This window comes from Vicia villosa, unplaced genomic scaffold (genome assembly GCF_029867415.1).
Source record: "Vicia villosa cultivar HV-30 ecotype Madison, WI unplaced genomic scaffold, Vvil1.0 ctg.000684F_1_1_3, whole genome shotgun sequence".
Lineage (NCBI taxonomy): Eukaryota > Viridiplantae > Streptophyta > Magnoliopsida > Fabales > Fabaceae > Vicia > Vicia villosa.
The window spans coordinates 456305-478414 of NW_026705306.1; the positions used below are offsets into that span (position 1 = coordinate 456305).

Sequence of the window (22110 nt, forward strand, 5' to 3'; positions counted from 1 at the left end):
AAATAATACATTAATTTAATTTTAAAATCTTAAAATCTTTAAATTATTGGGTTTAATTGTAAAAAATGTTGATAGTAAATTTTAAAATTTATTTCTTAAATTGGAAAATATATGGAATATTTAATTAGAAAGAGTATTACCCAACAAAAAATATATTGCAAAACCCCAATCATGATTAATTTTATTATTTATAACAAATAGTGAAAAATGACACTTCAAATTTGTTAATATAACACTAATTTTAAGGTAAGAATATAAATCTATAAATAAAATAACATAAATAAAATTTTAATAGATGACTCAATTATAACTTTTTCAATTTCAAATCTAAAAATTAAACCTAGAATTTTTTTAAAATAATGGAGTTTTAATATCTAATCTGACAATTATAACTATATATTACTCTATCTAATCAAAGAGTTTTATAATTATATTTTACTCTTTATAATTAAAGAATTTTAATAATTTAATTCTTTTTAATAATAAAATTGCAACTTATATATTGTGTCTCTTTTAAAAAAAATTGTATTAAATCATTATTATTGAATTGAAAACTAAATTATTTTATGATTATTTCACACGTTATTTTTTATGCAAATCAATTTGTTTATGATGTTTATACATAGACTTTATTACTAAAATAAATATTTCAGTTATTTACTAAATTTTTATTTAAGTTTTTATTTTTAAAATTTAGTAATACATTAACTATAGTTAAAACTACTATTAAAATGTAATAAATTATATAAAAATTTCAATTTATCAATCAAGATTAGTGTTTTTTTTATGATAAAACGGTATCATTTATACTAAAAAAATGTTATAAATGTTTGTATATGATAAAAGAAGATGAGACAAATATAATAGAAACATGCATAAATTTTTTTATGAAAAATATAAATTTATCATTCTTTTTACATTTTTACAATTATATATTATCATTTTATTTAATTAGTACATATAATATAAATTTTTATCACCACATCAAAAGTAAATTTACCTCTTTATAAAAACGTATAAAATAAAATACATTAATTCTAATAATTTTAATTATTATAATAATATACATTAATACTTGAAACTTTTAAACATTTGACAGGAGCTGCCATACATTTGAAGTTTGAAAAAATGAGATAATATCTCAAATAGGTTTAATAAATTTTATTCTCTAACTATGTTTAATTTTTTAATTAAAATTATATTTTTTTAAACTTATAAAATTATATTTTTATATTATAATAATATACATTAAATGTAGAAACTTTTAAGCATTTGACGGGAGCTCTCATACATTTTAAGTTTGAGAAAATGAGCTAATATCTCAAATAGGTTTAATAATTTTTTAGAATTAACTCATTTGGATTCAACTGAGGTTTGAATTGACGGGTAGATGTGAACGTATCTATGAGATAGGAGTTATTGACCGATACTGTTTTATAAAATTGAAGCAGGCCACACACGTCAGAAAAGAAGTGTACTTGCAAAATTTTGAAGTGTAAACAATAATTTAGTTTTTCAATTAAAATATTTTTACCGTAAAAGTAATTGAAGAGTTGTCTTTTTAACTTAATGCAATAATACTTACTATCATTTTTAAACAAATTTTATTTTAAGGTTAAATATTTAATTTATCATTATAAATTATAAGAATAAAATTATTTTGTAATTATTTAAATCCTTATTGAGATATAATATATTTTAAAATTATTTATATTTTTATAGAAAGGTTAATAAAACAAAACAAAATCAATTGAGATTTTGTAATTTTAATAAATTTAAGAAATAACTAAATCTTATTAGAATCTTTTCAAATTAACTTCATTATTGTAATTATGATAAAAATATTTTAAATGGTAGTCATGAAAATTTAATAATAAATGATAATAATAAAAAATAATGATAAAAGATAAAAATTTATTAATATAGTCAATTTTATAAACTCAATAAGCTACAATTAGTTTTATAAACGTGAATAAGTAAGTTACAAATAATTTTATAAAAGTAATAAATTTAACTATTTATATAATTATTTGTATAAATGAGAATAAAAAGCAGATTAAGAAATTTTCATAATTTTTTATTTTAGAATTAATTTGCCAAAGCATTTTAAATTTGAGATTCTTATATTTATTACACTATCCAAACTACTTAATAAGATTATTTTAAATATAATCATATAATTTCAATTTCTAAAAATGGAATAATATCTAAAATAGATTTAATAAATTTTTAGATTTAATAAACTTTTAGAATTAACCCATTTGAATTCAAATGAATCTGTTAATCACAGGTAGATGTGAACGTATCTATGAGACACAAGCTATGTAATGTGAAATCCCTACCAGACCCGTGCGACAGCACGAGTTTCCTACTAGTTAACATAAAAAAAGGAATAAATGTCTAATAAATTTCAACCTCTACTCCAGCTACAAACAACAAACAACAGCTTTGCAGTCCCTAATAGGGCTGGACATCTGTCGGTTAGGGTTGAATTCGGACCCAATTATGTCAAACCGTTTGAAACCATAGATGTATTTGCTAGGCCCAATTCCGACTGAATTTTTAATCGGTTTGATCGGATTCGGTTTAATCAGTTTATCGGTTAAAATGGATCTGTTTGTTCGGTTAATTGATCTTTATTTTTTTCATAAAAACTTCAGATAAATTTTATGTTCTGCAATAATTTATTTTTTCCTAACAACAATTTATACAACAATCTCATATGATAAGCTCTACAAAATTTTCCACCAAGCCTGCAACGCACTCTGCAAAATTAATTCAGACGGCACTCTAAGAGGATTAATCTCTTGGAGGATTAATCTGTTCTCCTGGAAGTGATGTGTATCCTGCATCAAATAACAAATAAATTGCATTACAGGCAGACTTTTCTTCACAAAATAATGTATTTTACAAACATTAACATGAGACTAACAACACGAAACTAACAACATGAAACCAACAACATTAAACCAATATCAAACATAAAACCAACATGAAGAAAATTAAGATCCTAAAACATCTTATCTGGTGATGGTGAACTAAAATAAGAAAAGGACTTGTGTCAGAAAATACATACAAGCATATTTTGCTTAAATAATCTGCTATCAGTAGAAAAATAAAAGGCAATCAGTGGTTTGTTTTCTACTTAAGAAGTTTAAAGCCTTTTCATATTGAACTACAAATGAAAACACTTCACTTCAACAACAAAAGTTTAAATTCTTGTTTTGCAAATTGATCCTTTTAGTTCAGCAACAAAATTTTAGATTCTTTTTTGCTGCAAAATAGAAAAAGACTCAAAATTGAATCAATCAATTTTTGATAAAATAGCATCTTAGCAACAACCTTTAACTCAATAAATATAGTAGCAGAAAACCAACCACCAGATTTCAGATTTGGAAAAAAAAAAAAACACTACTATAAATGAAATGATGGTTGGTTAATATTTAGACTCGGAGGATACATAGCTCTATTGAATGCTTCTAACGGCCAAAGCAAGTTGTTCCTTCATTTTTGTAGCACCATTATGCAATAGAAACAACACAAGCTATATAATCATCTTTACAAAATTAGATTTATCAAAAGAAAAACCCTAGTTGTTTTCTTGATTGAAAAATGTTAAGGTGTATTGAAGAACTTACAGGAGTACCTTGTTTCTATAAAACTAAGTCATTTGCCAACTTTCTTTAACATCTGCAATGAGCATACTCATACCTTGAAAAAAATACAGAAGATTCATACAATAAAAACTCAGCACAAATCATTTATTAGCATAAACAAAATTACAGTGTGAATAACATGATTCATACATAACTATTAGGTTAAAACAATATGATTCAGACAAAGTATAAAACAAAATACAATCATACATGACATGGGTATTATATGATCCAAACATAAACCACAAACATATATATATATATATATATATATATATATATATATATATATATATATATATATATATATATATATATATATATATATATATATAGAGGAACTTACATGATTGGCACCGATGGTGGTTCGTAGACGGTGGCAATGTTTTGTTTCGTTGACGGCGGTAGTGTTTCGTGTGTGTGAAGAGAGATCAAAGAAAATCTTAGCAGTAGGGTGAAATGAAATGAGTTGAGAGTGTGACGAGAGTGTTCAATAGGTTATTGGGTGTTGGTGTTGGAGAATTTTGTTGGGCTCAAAGTAACATATCCAGCCCAATTCTCTTATGACTTACTGGACCGGTCGGATTAGCATTTCGCTGGGCCCAAAAGTGCAACCCAAAACCGACCGACTTAACCCTAATAAACCCACTTATTAGTGAACCGGTGAACGGTCTCATCCGAACCGTTGCTTCACGGGCTGCATGGTTTGGTCGGATTGGGCTGGTTTCAATATTCTTGTCCAGCCCCCTAACCTCACAATAATTGTCAGGTTCTCTATGTGGTTCCCCAAATTGCCATAAAGCCCCAATTATCTGCACCGTTTTTCAAGAGACTCGTATGTCCCATCTGTTGCACCCCAAAATTTGCCCTCTTTATTGAGCTATAAGTTAATAATGACGTTTATTTCGTCATTCAAAAATGGAAGAAAAATAATAAAGAGTTTGCATGTGTTAAGGAAGTAAAGTGTGAAGAATGGCTTAAAACGGCAAAAGTACGAGAAAATTCATAAATACTATTTAGAAGGTGATATGAGTTAAGTTCCCGTGTTGTCCCCACTGTTTCGACGATATCTACAACTTTTATGTTCGGCTCGGGAGCCAATTCTTTGAGGAAGGTCGTCAAATTTGCAAATTACTTGAGGTTTCATAGTGAAAAATAGTGCTGAATGTAGGGTTTTGCGCCTCGGAAAATTCATATCTCCTGATCCGCTCGCCGGATTCGCTTGAAAATTTAACTGGAGCTCCGTGGCATCATTACCAAGATTTCATATGTTCGAACCGAAGGCCAAATATGCATAGAAAATTCCCACAATTTTAAGGATCGTCGCGTTGTTTCGGTAAAAAGTGTGTTTTCGGGTATGTCGCGCCGAGTTCGAAAATTCATAACTTCTTCGATTTTTATCGTATAAAGTCCATTCCGGCGGCATTCTCTCAGAAATTTCGTTAGCTTCGATTCTTCGTCACACATGCCTGTTCATATTTTGAGCCGAAGATGGTGTTTTATCGAATTCTTTGAGCGGTACTCACCAAATTTCGTATAGTCGCGCTAGATGAATCGACGTTTCTCGTCATTCAAACAGGCGTATTTTCTTCATCGCTTATCGGATCGAGACGATTCTCGCGGCGACGGTTCACAAATTTGGTCATCTTCATAGTGGCATTGGTTTTGTTCCGGTATTCCGAGCCGAACCGAGTTTCCTTAAAAAACGAGCCAAAATGAGACGCACCGAGGGCAATTTGGACATTTCGCGTCGACAATATATAAACATTTTGCTCTTCACAAATCAAAAGGAGGACTCTCATAATTTCAATTCACCAATTCTTCACAAACACATTCTCTCAATTCTCTCTCAATTCTCATAGATCAAAACCACAAATCACATAAAACTTTCATCAAGATTCATCAATTTCCACCAAGATCAAGAACATGGATTGAAGATTCAAGGATCGAAGTTCGAAATTCTCATCTTCTCCTCTTTGCATCTCGCGCGCCCCTCACTCTCTCTCCCTCCGGATTTCGTTCGAGTTCGCGTCGCGTTCGTGTCGTGTTCGTGTTCGTATCGTGTCCGTGATCGCGCTTCGGTTAGATCTTCATTCGGTAAGCTTTCGGATCTTGAATTAAGTGCTTAATTGTTGATTATTATGTGAATTCAGATCTAGATCTACTTTTCGTTCTTGATTAATTGATGATTGAGGATGATTGATCGGTGAATTTGCGTATTTTTGCTCGAATTGATCGTGTTCATGAGAATTGTGGCTAGATATAATGTTTGATGCATATAATTGATATCCGTTGATGATGAATTGTGTTACTCGTGGTTGAATCCGTTGATTTGTTAGTGATTTTGTGTGTATAAGCGTTGTTGATAATTTGTGTCGCTTGCGGTGTACTCAATGTGTTCGTATAAATGCATGAGCCATATTCTCGATTGATATTTGGTTTGTTTGACGTGTCGCACTTGGCATAATTGTTGACATATGGATTGTTTGTTGTGTGAATGCATGTATACCATGATATTTGATGCTTGTTTGTGATTAATCTCGAATCGGTACGTTTTGGATTGAGTGCGAATGGCTCCGAAGCCTTAAAAACGCATAAAAACCTGTTTTGCTACGCCAGGAACCGGGTTGTCCCAGGCGGGAACCGGTTCCCACTCAATCCAAAATGGCCATTCTCTGTGTTTGTGTACCAGGAACCGGGTTGTCCCTAGGTGGGAACCGGTTCCCAGTTTTCTAAAATGTGGCTTCTCTGTTTTTTTGTATGGGGAACCGGGTTGTCCCTAGGTGGGAACCGGTTCCCAGCTTGCTAATTTGGCTTTTCTCTGTGTTTTTGTACCAGGAACCGGGTTGTCCCTAGGTGGGAACCGGTTCCCAGTTTCTGCCTCTGGTTTTTTGTATGGGGAACCGGGTTGTCCCTAGGTGGGAACCGGTTCCTGAGTGCAATTTTTGTATTTTTCTTTGCTAACTTCAATCTTGCATAACTTTTTGCTCGTAACTCCGATTTGCACGTTCTTTATATCGTCGGAAAGCTTATGAGATGTACTATCTAGCTAGATACTTTGTTTTCATTAATTTGTAGATCATTCATGTTTGATTTCTCTTTGATGTTTCATTGTCCATTTCATGTTTACATTACTTGCCCGTTTCTTTTGGTTTATAGCAATAACGCAATTCCGATTGCGATGTTTGTTATCTCTAACTTGTGTGCTAGTGTGCAAGGCTTTTGGACGGTCACCGATTGATACTCATTGCTTGAGTGTTCCGCTTCACTTGCGGAATACGATTATATCTCATTGACTCGTATCGTGCTCTCGACTTGGAGACACGATCTTATCGCTTTATATCTGCTTGTTTGGTTTGCTTGTTCCTCTTGCAGGTGTATTGTGATTATGCTCGACATGCGAGTCGAAATTTGTGCGCTTTATGGCTAATCGTTGTGCTGACCATTTGCTTTTACTTTGCTAGCTCGCTTGCGGGATTCTAGTTTCTACGCTTTGCTTCGCTTTAGTTTACGGATCATCATCCGTTTGGTATTGATTCCGTTTCATTTTATTTCTCTTGCACTTTATCGCTTTCTCGCATCATCCTTTAACATGAGAAGTAGGACCTAGACATGCATTTGGCCAAGCCCTCGAAAGAGGCTCTGTTTTTGTTGGTGTGTTTATATTTGTGCTTTGCGGCAGGGAGTCACGGTGTAATAAGTCCTGTATGGCACTCCGTTAAGTCCTCATGGAAGGCATGCAGAAAGGGTTAGCAATCAACCCCCGCCTAGTCTCATCAAGTCCGTTTGGTATGCGCACGCTTCGCGTTGCTCGCTTCTGAACCTGCACAAGATCTTGTTATCGAGTATGTCAGGAAAAAGGTTCATGTAGTCGGACCCCCGCCTTTCCTATAGCTCGCGTCGCTCGACGTTGATGCTCGGTGTACGCACGCACCGTTTTCCTTTACGATCCGTGACGGCTTGGTTGCTGAGAGGGGTCCGCCCTCTTGTCTATGGCCCGATCATTTTTGCGAGGTCTAATGCTTGGTTGACTTGGGTTGAGCTGCTCCCCTTGGCTATGGCGGGACCGCTTTTCTACCACTCGGTCAGTACCGTTGGTTTGTTTGCTTTACGAGTGGATGCTCGTTTGTGTGCTCGTTGTTTGCTTCCCTTTTCCCTCGTAGGTTGCTAGTTTAGTTTAGACTTGTACCCTTTGTATGATAACATTAGGTAGCAAGCTTTCCCCCTTAGCTTAGGTTTTCCTCATGCATCTTTTAAAACACAAACCACACTCTTTGATTTTCTTTTCTTAAGAACTTGTTATTTCCGCTTCATTCCCAAGCATAAGTCTCCAAAGGTCGAGCAGCGGAGTGTGATGTAACTCGTTCACCTAAAAAACACAAAACAAACAAAAATTAGTTAGCCGAGCTACGGTAGCTCTGATTCTGCAAAACAGATACGTAGGCAGCGGGGTAGGGCCCGTGCGAGCATAATCCTTTCTTTTCCCTACATTCTGCATTCATTTTAGTCCATATTAGCATAGATTTGTTACACACCCATAGTTTTAGACACAGGCGTGGATACCATCGAGTACGATGGGCGCGAGGGGTGCTAGCACCTTCCCCTCGCGTAACCGACTCCCTTACCCTTTTTCTCTGGTCGTGAGACCGTTGTTTTATTTTGTGGTTTGCTAGCATTCCCTTCCTTTTCAGGATAAATATGTTAGTGGCGACTCTGTTAATTTTCGCGGTAGCGACAGCTGGCGACTCTACTGGGGACGTCTCGACCTGTTGCTGGTCCGGACTCAGCGAGTCGATCCTAGCGCTTGTGTGTTTATCATTGGGTGTTTTTATTGCTTTGCATATTTTACCTGTTTGCATTGCATTCTATGTGCGCTTTTACTTTTCTGCATCATATTCTGGACTGTCTGGATCTCTGTCTGTTGGGTGGGTGTTTCAAGAGGTAAAAGGCCCAATACCCAGGCTATGTGTGAACCATAGGAACCCTAGGATAGAGTGGGAGCATGGTTTGTCTCGAGGTGTACGTATCGGGATAGATTATGTGACCACGAGCAGAGTAGTGGTTTCAAACGGAGGTATTATCGTCACCCGCTTACGCGCTGTGATGATGCTTACCTTCGGGCGGACCGTATACTGCGTTTCATGACCTTACCTTGGCCTAGATTTTACCCGTGAGTGGGGCGGGAATCAATGATCATTTAACAGGTACATTGTTGGTGACCGCTGTTCTTTTTCGTGGGTTACCGCTGTCCTTGTTCGTGGGTTACCGCTGTTCTCGTTCGAGTGTACTATTGGTTCCTGTTCGTGGGGCATTATGGTTCTTGTTCGAGTGGTAATCTTTGTTATATTCAAGTGTGTTATTGATTATGGGCTTTGGTTCCGTGGATTGACATTCCGTGTTCCGCGTGGTATACCATTCGGGGCCGAACCTTTGGCTTTGTATTATGTGTGTTACCGGCAGTCCAGAATGCCTGGTGGGCGGCAACAAGCCCCACCACTTTGCATCATAGCATATTTATTTCCAAAAGAAACGCAAAAAAAAAAATATATGAATAATAAGCATTTGCATGTCATGTTTTTCAGGGACATTCAGGAGTTCATTCAAGCTAAAGATGGACACTCCCATTGATACTGTCAAGGAAGCAAATAGAAATACGCATACTTATAGTTTCTTCCGAGATCCGTTGACCGCCTTAGAGGGTTTGAGTTCATTGATGACCGCTTTCTGCTTGAAGAGTTTCACGGATAATTATGGGAATATTTTGACTTTGTTGAAAACCGTGGTTGAGACGCCTGCTTTGTAAACTTTGATGCAATTCTATGATCCTGAAATGAGGTGTTTTACGTTCCAGGATTACCAGTTGGCTCCGACATTGGAAGAGTACTCTATCATTCTTAATCTCAAGGTAAAAGGTGAAGTGCCATTCATCGACGTTCCTAAAGAAGTGAATTTCAAGTTGATCGCTGCTGATCTTTATTTAAGCATAAAAGAAGTATCTGATAATTGGAAGTCGAATGGAGGTGTCTCGGGGTTCTCTTTGAAGTTTTTGGTGAAAAAAGCTAAAGAGGAATTTGAGAAAAAGAATTGGAATGCGTACAATGCATTGCTCGCTGTGGCTATTTACGGGATTGTGATGTTCCCAAATGTTCCCAATTTTGTAGACTCGGCCGCGATACACATCTTCATGAGAAAGAATCCTATTCCTACTTTGCTGGCCGATACTTACTATGCTGTTCATTCCCGATATGAGAAACGTGGTGGTTCTATCACTTGTTGCCTTCAATTGTTGTTCATCTGGTTCCTCTCTTTGTTGCCCAGCAAAGGACCTTTTATGAAGACAAGGGAAACACTTAAGTGGACCCATAGGATTATGTCACTTACCTCTTATGACATCCAGTGGCCAAAGTATCGAATTAACGTTTCTGAAGTGATTGTTGGTTGTGGTAAGTTTGATAATGTTCCTTTGGTTGGCACTAGAGGTTGCATCAATTACAACCCCGTGGTATCTTTGCGTCAGTTGGGGTATACGTTGAAAGACAAGCCGGCAAATCACTTGATAGCGCAGACAGTCTATTTTGAGAAGGGGTCGGATCCAGAAAAGTTGAAAGAGATAATTGTGGCTTGGAAGAAGATCCGTAAGCATAATGGAGCCCATTTAGGGAAGAAGGAATCACTTGCTTTGACACCGTATGTTGAATGGATTGTAAAACGGGTCGGGAACTTGTTGCTGCCATATGATAGGGTTGCACCACTTCAAAAGCAACCTCCTTTGATTCTATCTGAATTTGTGCCAACAGAACTTTACAAGGATGCTTTGGTTACCAACTACAGGTTGCACGAAAGGGAACAGGAGACCAACTTGAAATTCTTTGAAGAAAGAGATGCGAAGATGAGGTTGATGCACCAGCTCAAGCAAGTCGAAGGTGCAAGCTCAAGTCAGGCAAGTGCCCAGAGGCGTCCTTATGAGTTGCTAAAGGAAGATTTGCATCGCAAACAACATGAGTGTCTACAGTTACAAAGATCAGAGAGTAGCCTCAAGAGGCAGAAGCGGGATTCAGACAAACAGCTAGCGGAAGAGAAGGCCAAATCTGCTCGACTTGAAGAGGAATTAACAAGACTCCGAGCCCAACGGAGAGGAGATGGAGGAGCCCATTCTATTACCAGGCGATCCTAGTGTTGTTGTGGAGCGGATCTGTTTGATCCATGATGTCGATCTGCTGTTTATTTTGATATTTGTCGCCCATGTCCAGGATTGTTGGATGGGGTCGCATTATGGATGTTCTGGATTTCTTTTGTATGCCTTAAGAGCACTTTGTGACACAGTTATGTGCCATGTTTGTATGAACTCAAACTCTCAGTTATGTTTGAATGAAATACGCTCAGTTTGATGAATTATTCTCGTGTGTGGATTGCTGTTCAAATATATTCGGTATCAGGGTTGCTATGTCCTATCTGAAAGTGGGATGAACTCTTGGATACCTGAAAGTTGACAAACATCTCATGCATATCATTCATATATCATACATGTCATATATTTGCAGGTTTTTGCAGGGCTTATATCTTATGTCTCACTGTTTTGTTACCAGAAGGAGTTCTAAGACGGCTAATCACCCGTATCCGACTAGGAGCAATCAGAGAAGACAGATGGAACAGATTCAGGAACAGATGGCTGAGATGAGAGCTCAATTGACAGAGCAGATGAATGCGCAGATGGCGCAGTTTATGGAAGCATTGACTAATGTGACCAAGGGGCAGGATGACTTGTGAGTTCTCGTCGAGAATTCCAGAAGGGTTGAGAATGGAGGACATTCGAGGCTGTTTGACGATGTGTCTGGCAGGATTGACAATCACCATGACCCAAATGAGTTTGATCGCTTGGGAGGGCACTATAATCCTTTCAATCAGAATCATGGGTTTCCACCTCCACCTCCGTCTCGTCTGTTGGGAAGGAGAGATAATCAGAACCGTGATAATCTGGATTTCAATGTTGAAAACTTTGATCAGGTATCGAGGCATAGTGCTGATGGTGCACCCGAGGAAGCCGAGAGGTATCGTCTGATTGAAGAACGTCTCAGAGCTGTTGAAGGCAAAGGGGTGTTGGGCATGGATATCAATGACTTGGGGTTGGTTCCTGGTGTGAGGATTCCCCCGAAATTCAAAGTGCCATCTTTTGACAAATACAATGGGGTAACCTGTCCTATGACTCATGTCAAAGCATACTATCGCAAGATGTCGGTATACTCTGAGGATGAGGGTTTTCTGATGCACTTCTTCCAGGATAGCTTGGCTGGAGCTTCCTTGGAGTGGTATGTTCAACTCGAGCGCACTCATATTCATTCTTGGAGAGATCTTGTGGAGGCTTTCATTAAGCACTATCAGTATAATGTTGACATGGCGCCTAATCGAACTCAGTTGCAGAGTTTGGTTCAAGGATCTAAAGAATCTTTCAAGGAGTACGCTCAGAAATGGCGTGAGTTAGCTGCAAGAGTTCAACCGCCTATGACTGAACGAGAGATGATTGACATGTTCATCAGTACATTGTCTGGACACTATTACCTGGCCTGCAGTGCTTCAGCCAACTTTTCTGAAATGGTGAGATATGGCGAACGTGTTGAGATGGGTCTAAAGATGGGGAAAATTCAGTTGGGAGCTTCTTCTAATACTCCTAGTGGTAAGAAACAAGCTGAGGGTTATGCCCGAAGGAAGGAAGGAAATGCGGATGCCATATATGGAAGAAGGGGTTCAGGGAGAAACAACTCACAGGTTAATGCTGTCATGATCCCAGTACCGCAACAACAACATCAGCAAGGACATCATTCCAATAATGATCGCTATCCTCCCAGGACCCGGCCTCACAGAAAGATTGATCCGATTCCTATGACCTATGCTCAAGTACTACAACATTTGCTCCAGATTGAGAAGATTACTTTGAGAGATGCTCCGAATGCTCCGGACACACAATCTCCGAATTACAATGCAAACGCACGGTGTGCCTTCCACTCAGGTGCCGCTGGTCATGATACAGAGAGGTGCATTGCACTGAAGAACAAAGTCCAGGACTTGTTGGATCAAAAGATAATTCAGTTCACTCCTACACCCAATATTGTCAATAATCCGATGCCTGCTCACGGAGGTTCGGGTGTGAATGCCATTGAGAGTGAAGAGATAAGTGTTGTATCCGACGTGGGCCGTTTGACTTTCCCTCTTGTGTCTGTGAAGCAACATCTGGTCAATAGTGGCATCTTCCCGGGCTGTGGTATTGATTGTGAAAATTGAAAAAGTCGACCCGAAGGTTGTGCTGATTTGAAAGCTATGGTACAAAAGCTAATTGATGAGGGTCCTCTTCAGTTCTATCGAAGGTTGAGAGGTGCGAAGAGTAATGATGGTGAAGTGTCTGTGATCTCAATTCCTTATGAGTCTGTTGTTCCGATATGTATCCAAGTGCCTATTCAGATACCTGTCAGTATCCCCTATGAGGAACAACCAGCGGCGTTGATGATTACTGTGCCTGGGCCTATTCCATATGAGAGTGAGAAGGCCATCCCTTGGCATTATGGTTCAGATGTATATTACTATGGCACGAAGGAAAAAAGCGAGCCATCTAAAGAGAAGCTTGTTGAGGCCTCAGTTGCAAACACTGATAATTTTGCCGGTACTGGTAGAATTACTCGCAGTGGTAGGGTGTTCTCCCCTCAGCTTGTTCAAAGTAATGCTGATGCTTTCGCTAAGGCCAAAGGAAAACAAGTAGTGACTGATGTCCAGAATTCTCCAGTTCAGAATGGGGCACCTGACAATGCCGTGTCTTCCAAGGATGTGGAAGAACTGTTGAGGATCATCAAGAAGTCTGATTACAAGGTTGTTGAGCAGTTGGGTCAGACCCAATCAAAGATCTCCATCTTGCAACTGTTGATGTGTTCAGAAGGTCATAGAGATGCTCTCTTGAGAATTCTGAATGGTGCTTACGTCCCACATGAAATATCTGTGAATCAGCTAGAGGCGGTAGCCAATAATATCTCCGCCGGGAACGGTTTGGGATTTACAGATTGTGATCTTCCGCCAGAAGGGAGGAACCATAACAAGGCTTTGCATATTTCGATTGAGTGTAAGGGGACGGCCTTGTCCCGTGTTTTGGTTGATACTAGGTCTTCTTTGAATGTGCTGCCCAAATCAGCTCTCATGCGAATTGACTATGCTGGTGTTGTGTTGAGGCCAAGTGAGTTGGTAGTGCGCGCCTTTGACGGTTCAAGGAGGTCTGTGTTCGGGGAGGTAGATCTACCAATCCAAGTGGGTCCTCAGATCTTTACTATAACCTTTTACGTGATGGATATTCAACCCGCTTATTGTTGTTTGTTGGGACGACCGTGGATTCACAAGGCTGGCGCTGTGACATCCACTCTTCATCAGAAGTTGAGGTATCCGGTTGACAGTAAGGTGGTGACGGTCTGTGGTGAAGAGGATTACATCGCGAGTCACTTGTCCTCTTTCCGATATGTAGAGATCGAAGGTGAAATACATGAGACGCCATTTCAAGCATTTGAAGCTGTGAATGCTGTGAGAACTCCTCTTTATGAGATAACGAAGCCAGAAACGGTTATGTCCTCTTTGAAAGATGCTCAGGTTGTTGTTGAGACTGGAAGAGTGGAAGGTTGGGGGCAAGTAATTGACGTGCGTCCCAAATTTGACAAGAATGGTCTTGGTTTCAATCCCGGAAAGCAGAATGCACCGCCCAAATCTGGTATTCTTAGTCCGGTCAAGTTCGTGAGTGGGGGTGTCATTCAAGACGGCCAGGTTAATGCCATTGTCAATGGTGAAGAGGTGGATAGTGACTGTGACTTTGATAGCTGGATCCGTCCAAGTATTCTTGGGGAGATACCTCGCAACTGGACAATTGAAGATGTCATCCAAATTACACAAGCTCAGGAGTAAATCCCTTGTTTTTACTTTTCTTATCATGCAATAATTCCTACACTCTGCCCAAGGCGTAGTGAATCATTTGTAGGGCCATGCAGTTCGCATTTTCAAAGTTAATCATAAAATAAGGACGTTTTTGCATTCAAATGTTTTGCTCTTTGTCTTTCTTTTTAACCTTTTTCCTTTAAATGGCAATGTTTTTGCACACACTTGCACATAGCTTAATAAAAAATAAAACTGAAATAAAAACATCAATCATGCAGATGTTCCACTACCACGGATTCCATTGGTAACAGTTCCGCTATTGCTTATTATGATTTTGACAATCCGATCTACCAAGCCGAGGAGGAAGCTTATGAAGATTATGACCTTCCCGATGAGTTGGCCAGATTATTGAAACAAGAAAAGAAAGCGATTCAGCCGCATCAGGAGGCAATTGAGATGGTAAATGTTGGCACTAAAGAGCAGGTACGAGAAGTCAAGATAGGGGATGTGCTTGAGAATAGTGTGAAGCAGAGGCTTATTGATATGTTGAAAGAGTATGCGGATATCTTTGCTTGGTCCTATGAGGATATGCCAGGTCTTGATACGAATATTGTGGTACACCGTCTACCTCTCAAAGAAGATAGTCCTCCTGTCAAGCAGAAGCTTCGAAGGACTCGCCCAGATATGTCTGAGAAGATTAAGAAAGAGGTTGAGAAACAGTTTGACGCCGGTTTTCTGCAAGTTGTGAATTACCCGCCGTGGGTCGCTAATATTGTTCCTGTACCTAAGAAGGACGGAAAGGTTAGTATGTGTGTTGATTACAGAGATTTGAATAGGGCGAGTCCGAAGGATGATTTTCCTCTCCCTCACATTGACATGTTGGTGGATAATACTGCTCCTTTCAAAGTGTTTTCCTTCATGGATGGCTTCTCTGGGTACAATCAGATCAAGATGGCACCAGAAGACATGGAGAAAACAACGTTTATCACACCGTGGGGAACTTTCTGCTATAAAGTTATGCCTTTTGGGTTGAAAAACGCAGGGGCAACGTATCAGCGCGCCATGGTGACTCTTTTTCATGACATGATTCACAAAGAGATTGAAGTGTATGTTGATGACATGATTGCAAAATCTCATACTGAAGAGGAGCACCTGGTTCATTTGCAGAAGTTGTTTGAAAGGCTTCGGGAATTCAGACTGAGGTTGAACCCAAACAAATGCACTTTCGGAGTGCGTTCCAGAAAATTTTTGGGCTTTGTTGTTAGCGGAAAAGGTATTGAGGTCGATCCTGCAAAAATAAAAGCTATACAAGAGATGCCTGAGCCGAGAACAGAAAAAGAGGTTCGTGGTTTCTTAGGGAGGTTGAACTACATTGCTAGATTCATCTCTCATCTTACGGCCACTTGTGAACCAATATTCAAGTTGCTAAGAAAAGATCAGACGACCAAGTGGAATAATGATTGTCAAAAAGCGTTTGAAAAAGTGAAAGAGTATCTGCAGGAACCTCCGATACTAATGCCTCCAGTTCCAGGAAGGCCTTTGATTATGTACCTCGCAGTTCTTGAAAATTCAATGGGATGTGTTCTGGGTCAACATGACGAGTCTGGCCGAAAAGAGCATGCAATATACTACCTTAGCAAAAAGTTTACCGACTGTGAATCCCGATACTCGCTGCTCGAGAAAACTTGCTGTGCTTTGGTGTGGGCTGCTCGTCGGCTGAGGCAGTATATGTTGGTTCACACCACCTTGTTGATTTCCAAAATGGATCCTATCAAGTATGTTTTTGAGAAGCCCGCTCTTTCCGGAAGAGTAGCCAGGTGGCAAATGATCTTGACCGAATATGATATCCAGTATACTACCCAGAAAGCCATCAAAAGTAGTGTGTTGGCAGATTATCTTGCGCATCAACCTGTCGAAGATTATGAACCGATGAAGTTTGAATTCCCCGATGAAGATGTTCTGTACATCAGAGATTGTAACATTCCCGGACCAGGGGAAGGACCCGAACCAGGATCGCAATGGACGCTCGTGTTCGATGGTGCCTCTAATGCACTCGGGAATGGTGTTGGAGCTGTAATTACTTCTCCATCAGGTTTTCATATTCCGTTTACGGCCAGAATCTGTTTTGATTGCACTAATAACATGGCTGAGTATGAAGCCTGCATTTATGGTATCGAAGCTGCGATAGATTTGCGAATCAAGTACTTGAAAGTTTATGGGGATTCCAATCTTGTCATTAGCCAGATCAATGGAGATTGGGAAACTCGCCATCAGAATCTGATTCCATACAGGGAGCATGTGATGAGACTCATTCCGTATTTTGATGAGATCACATTCGAGCATATTTCTAGAGAAGAGAACAATCTTGTTGATGCTCTCGCTACTTTGGCTTCCATGTTCAAAGTGAAATGGGCCAATGAAGCGCCTAACATCACCATCAATAGGTTGGATGAGCCGGCATTTTGCTTTGAGGCTGATGTTGAACTGGATGGTAATCCCTGGTATCATGATATCAAAAAGTTCCTCGAAACTCAAGAATATCCTCCCGAAGCGTCGGTGACTGATAAGAAGTTTCTGAGAAGGTTTGCAGCTAAGTTTTACCTCAACGGTGGGGTGTTGTACAAGAGGCATCATGACGGTGTGTTGCTCCGATGTGTTGTGAAGGAAGAAGCTTCGAAAATCATAGAGGAAATGCACGAAGGCGAGTTTGGTACCCATTCTAGTGGGCATACAATGGCTAAGAAGATCTTAAGGGCTGGTTACTATTGGTCCACTATGGAAACTGATTGTCATAACCATGTCAGAATTTGTCACAAGTGCCAGATTTATGCTGACAAAGTGCACGTGCCGCCTGCGCCTTTGAATGTCTTGACTTCTCCGTGGCCTTTCGCAATGTGGGGCATTGACATGATTGGAGAAATTAAGCCTACCGCTTCCAATGGACATCGCTTCATTTTGGTTGCCATCGATTACTTCACCAAGTGGGTTGAAGCCGCATCTTATGCGAATGTTACCAAACAAGTGATTACTCGCTTTATCAAACACAATATAATATGTCGTTATGGGATTCCTGAGAAGATCATTACTGATAATGGATCAAATCTCAATAACAAGTTGATGAAGGAGCTTTGTGAGTCCTTCAAGATTAAGCATCACAATTCTTCTTCGTATCATCCGAAGATGAATGGCGCTGTCGAAGCGGCCAACAAGAACATTAAGAAGATTGTGCAGAAGATGGTAGTGACTTACCGAGATTGGCACGAGATGTTGCCTTTTGCTTTGCATGGTTATCGCACCTCCGTGCGTACATCGACTGGGGCAACTCCTTTCTCACTTGTTTATGGTATGGAAGCGGTACTGCCTGTTGAAGTTGAGATTCCTTCCCTGAGGATTATGAAAGACGTCGAGCTTGACGAGTCAGAATGGGTACAAAATCGGATGGATCAGTTGAACCTCATTGATGAGAAGCGTTTAGCAGCCATTGGTCATGGTCAGGTGTACCAAAAGAAGATGAGGAAAGCTTTTGATAAGCGGGTGCGACCCCAAAGCTACAAACCAGGTGATCTGGTACTCAAAAGAATCATTCTCCCTCAAGGCGATCCTCGAGGCAAGTGGACTCCGACGTATGAAGGCCCCTTTGTTGTGCAGAAAGTGTTCTCTGGCGGTGCCATGATGCTTGCAACGATGGATGGCGAGAACTTTCCGCACCCTGTGAACGCAGATATAGTCAAAAAATACTTCGCATAGACCTGATGAAAAAAAGAAAGAAAGAAAAAAGAAGAAAGAAAAAAAAGAAGAAAATGAATCAGGCAAAATAATGAAAAAGAAACAAATATACCCGCTAAGTTGAAAACCCGAAAGGGCGGCTTAGGCAAAAAAGGGACAAAAGCGAAGGGCTACATCTTGCATGCCACCTTGGCAATCACTTTTCATACATGCTTAGGGCTCCCGACCGAGGGATAAGCAAGACTCTGTGTTCTTGAGTTCGCACCTGGCGGCTCAAATCCCTAAAGCATTCACAACATCCAATCACTTTGCTTAGGGCTCCCGACCGAGGGATAAGCAAGACTCCGTGTTCTTGAGTTCGCACCTGGCAGTTCAAATCCCTAAAGGCACTCACCCAAACCCCGTCGGGTCCACAAGTTCGGTGATGTCACAGCAATCAGTTGTAAATCGGGCAGTGATCAATCCTAATGAGTACGGTCTTCCAAAGCAAGGAGATGAGAACGTCGGAGTTATAAAAGTGATAGCGGGATCGTAACCAATGGATATCTGTTTCACGTTGCCATTTTTCTTGTACTCAATAAATGTGTGGTTACCTCTTACTAGGAACTACTTCTGAAATGTGTTCGCTCTTTTACGAGCATTCCTTTTGCAATTAATAAAGATCCTTTTATCTCAAAAATTGTTTTCTTTTACTGTTTTGTTTGCATAAAACGTCCTGAGTGTGTGTTAAACTTTGCATATGAAAATTGCATTGCTTTTACAATACATGATTAGAAATGATATAACCTTTGAATCTACTTCGAAGTCTTGTGTAACCAGGATGGCAGGCCAAGATGCTATGCTATATCCTGGGGCATGTTCATTTGTTTGTCTCGCAGGTACGTCCTTGCAAGCGCTTCGCATCAGCATATTGACGGATCTAGCCAGGAGAGATTCTAGCTCCCCAACCGAGTGCTTCCTAATGAGAGATTCTCACTCTCCAGCTGAGTACTTTCAGAAGAGACCTTCTTTGTTCCAAGATTCTCATACCCTCAGCAAAGTACATCTTAATGCATTCTCTATGCTCCAGAGGCCTTATTCCCGACGGAATGCTTTCTCTCCCCAGTTGAATCATGATGAATGGTGTCTGATTCCCCCGCTAGCTCTTAATGAGGTTCCTTGCCCGAATGCCTCATTTTCCCCGGTAGAGCGTTTTCTCTCCCCAACAGATTGACCTGTGTTCCCCAGGAGAGTTATCTTATTCCCCAGTGGAGTTATCTTAACAAAAGGTTCTTATGTCAAGTTCCTTATTCCCAATGGATCTCTCATATCCTCAGCAGCTTGCTTTGCAGAAGTGTTCATCCCTCTTCACTGAGTTTCTTTCCTCAACAGAGATTCATATGCATCCTCAGCAGGATCTGATCTCATCTAGGATTTCCCCAGCGGAATGCGTCCTACACCAGCAAGTTGGTTACTCCCCACCAGAGTTATCTCCACGACTTGCTCTTATCTCTTCATCCCCAGTATGTCGAGAATTTGCTTCTCCAATGAAGTTGCAAGGGTATTCCCCAAGCAGTCAATCGGGATGTTCATATCTTCAAGCAAGATTATTCCCCAAACAGAGCTCGCGTCCAGATTTGATCATCTCCAGCAGATTTCTGATTCATCTCTGTCAGCTCGTCGTTTGTGACTTCTAGTCACTCATCTTGTCCTCCCCGCAGAGTTCCATGTGCTCTCTCTAGGACTTCTTCAGCAATTCAGTGCTCCTCCGTTGTCTCCCCAAGCAACGTTCGAATCATGCATCATTTGCATTGCATTCTCAAAAGCGTATAGCGTCTTCCTTCTCGGAAACGTTATTCCATACACATTCATACATACATCATGCATAAACCATATCATATCTGTTGTCTCTTTCTACAGGAAAGTTATCCAGATTCAAATGCTCCCTAGAGAGCAATATTCGCCTAGTCATTACAGGCGCTTATCCTGATATTTCGAATCAAAAGAGGATTATTCTACTTATTTTCTGGCACAGCTCATATCAGTTCAAAGACATTCCTATTCCCGATGCCCCCAGATCGGTGGAAGATATTTGTTCCCATTCCTGATAAATCAGACTTTCGGTTGAAGGAACCGCCTCCGGATCTCCCAAGATCTTCCGAAGGAGCAAGCCCTCTGATACATCAGATCAGTTGGAAATATCTACTCCCTGATGATTTAGTTCGTTAAGAAGAAGAAACTCGTTTGCCCAGTCCTGATACCTTACTATCAGTTGAGGACGTTTTCTTTACCCGGCGTACACAGTTCGGAAGAAACATCCGTTCCTATCCTAATATCCAGTTTCAGATTAGTTGAAGGAACCGCCTCCGAATCTCCCGTGATCTTACTAAGGAGCAAGCCACTGATATCATTAGATCAGATGGAGATGTTTGCCTGATCGACTTTGTCCTTCAGATGAAGATTGTCCTACTTATTTTCTGGCATCATGTCCAGATCAGTTTAAAGGCATTCTTTCCCCGGCGTACACAGTTCGGAAGAGATATTGTTCCTATCCCGATTACGATTTCAGTTTAAGGAACCGCCTCCGGATCCCCGTGGTCTTACGAAGGAGCTAGCCGCTAATTCCCAGATTAGTAGAAATATCTACCTGATGATTTAATTGCATCAGAAGAGATGTCTGCCCAGATTCCCAGATCAGAGATACTTTTACCCGTTGATGTCCAGATCAATCGGCGTATCTCCCTCGATTCCCAGATCGACTTAAGACATCTATCCCGATGCAAGTTCGGAGACATTTGCTACGTCTGATACTCAGATCCGTCGAGATGTTCCTTCTCTTGATGCCCAGATCATTTGAAGTGTTTTCCCCTGCCTGTGGGTGCCCGTTCCTCCTTTTTCACAAGTTGGAGCATATTTATTATCCAGATCAGTTGAAGTTTTTTCCCCTGCTCGCGGGGTGGTACATTCCTTCTTATTACGAGATGGAATCTTCTATTGATCAATAGCGCAAAATTTCGAGTTCATTCTGGTATTCAATCTCCTTCCACCTCAACGGTTCGAAACTTTCGTTTCTCACTCGTCAGGTTCAAGAAGTTTGAATAAGGGCAGCTGTTGCACCCCAAAATTTGCCCTCTTTATTGACAAAGTATATGATTCATACATAACTATTAGGTTAAAACAATATGATTCAGACAAAGTATAAAACAAAATACAATCATACATGACATGGGTATTATATGATCCAAACATAAACCACAAACATATATATATAGAGGAACTTACATGATTGGCACCGATGGTGGTTCGTAGACGGTGGCAATGTTTTGTTTCGTTGACGGCGGTAGTGTTTCGTGTGTGTGAAGAGAGATCAAAGAAAATCTTAGCAGTAGGGTGAAATGAAATGAGTTGAGAGTGTGACGAGAGTGTTCAATAGGTTATTGGGTGTTGGTGTTGGAGAATTTTGTTGGGCTCAAAGTAACATATCCAGCCCAATTCTCTTATGACTTACTGGACCGGTCGGATTAGCATTTCGCTGGGCCCAAAAGTGCAACCCAAAACCGACCGACTTAACCCTAATAAACCCACTTATTAGTGAACCGGTGAACGGTCTCATCCGAACCGTTGCTTCACGGGCTGCATGGTTTGGTCGGATTGGGCTGGTTTCAATATTCTTGTCCAGCCCCCTAACCTCACAATAATTGTCAGGTTCTCTATGTGGTTCCCCAAATTGCCATAAAGCCCCAATTATCTGCACCGTTTTTCAAGAGACTCGTATGTCCCATCTGTTGCACCCCAAAATTTGCCCTCTTTATTGAGCTATAAGTTAATAATGACGTTTATTTCGTCATTCAAA

The 22110-nt window shown here is 39.9% G+C and overlaps 1 protein-coding gene across 1 annotated transcript; it reads left to right on the plus strand.

Annotated features, from left to right (window-relative positions):
- The first annotated feature begins 9486 nt into the window (after window positions 1-9486).
- On the plus strand, window positions 9487-10830 carry LOC131630465 (uncharacterized). Its single transcript, XM_058901234.1, has one exon. It carries the CDS (start codon window positions 9487-9489, stop codon window positions 10828-10830), a length of 1344 nt encoding a protein of 447 aa, XP_058757217.1.
- The last annotated feature ends 11280 nt before the right edge of the window (window positions 10831-22110 follow it).

Excerpts from the sequence above, each read along its gene's own strand:
- LOC131630465 (XM_058901234.1), top strand. The coding sequence starts at position 9,487 with ATGAGGTGTTTTACGTTCCAGGATTACCAGTTGGCTCCGACATTGGAA.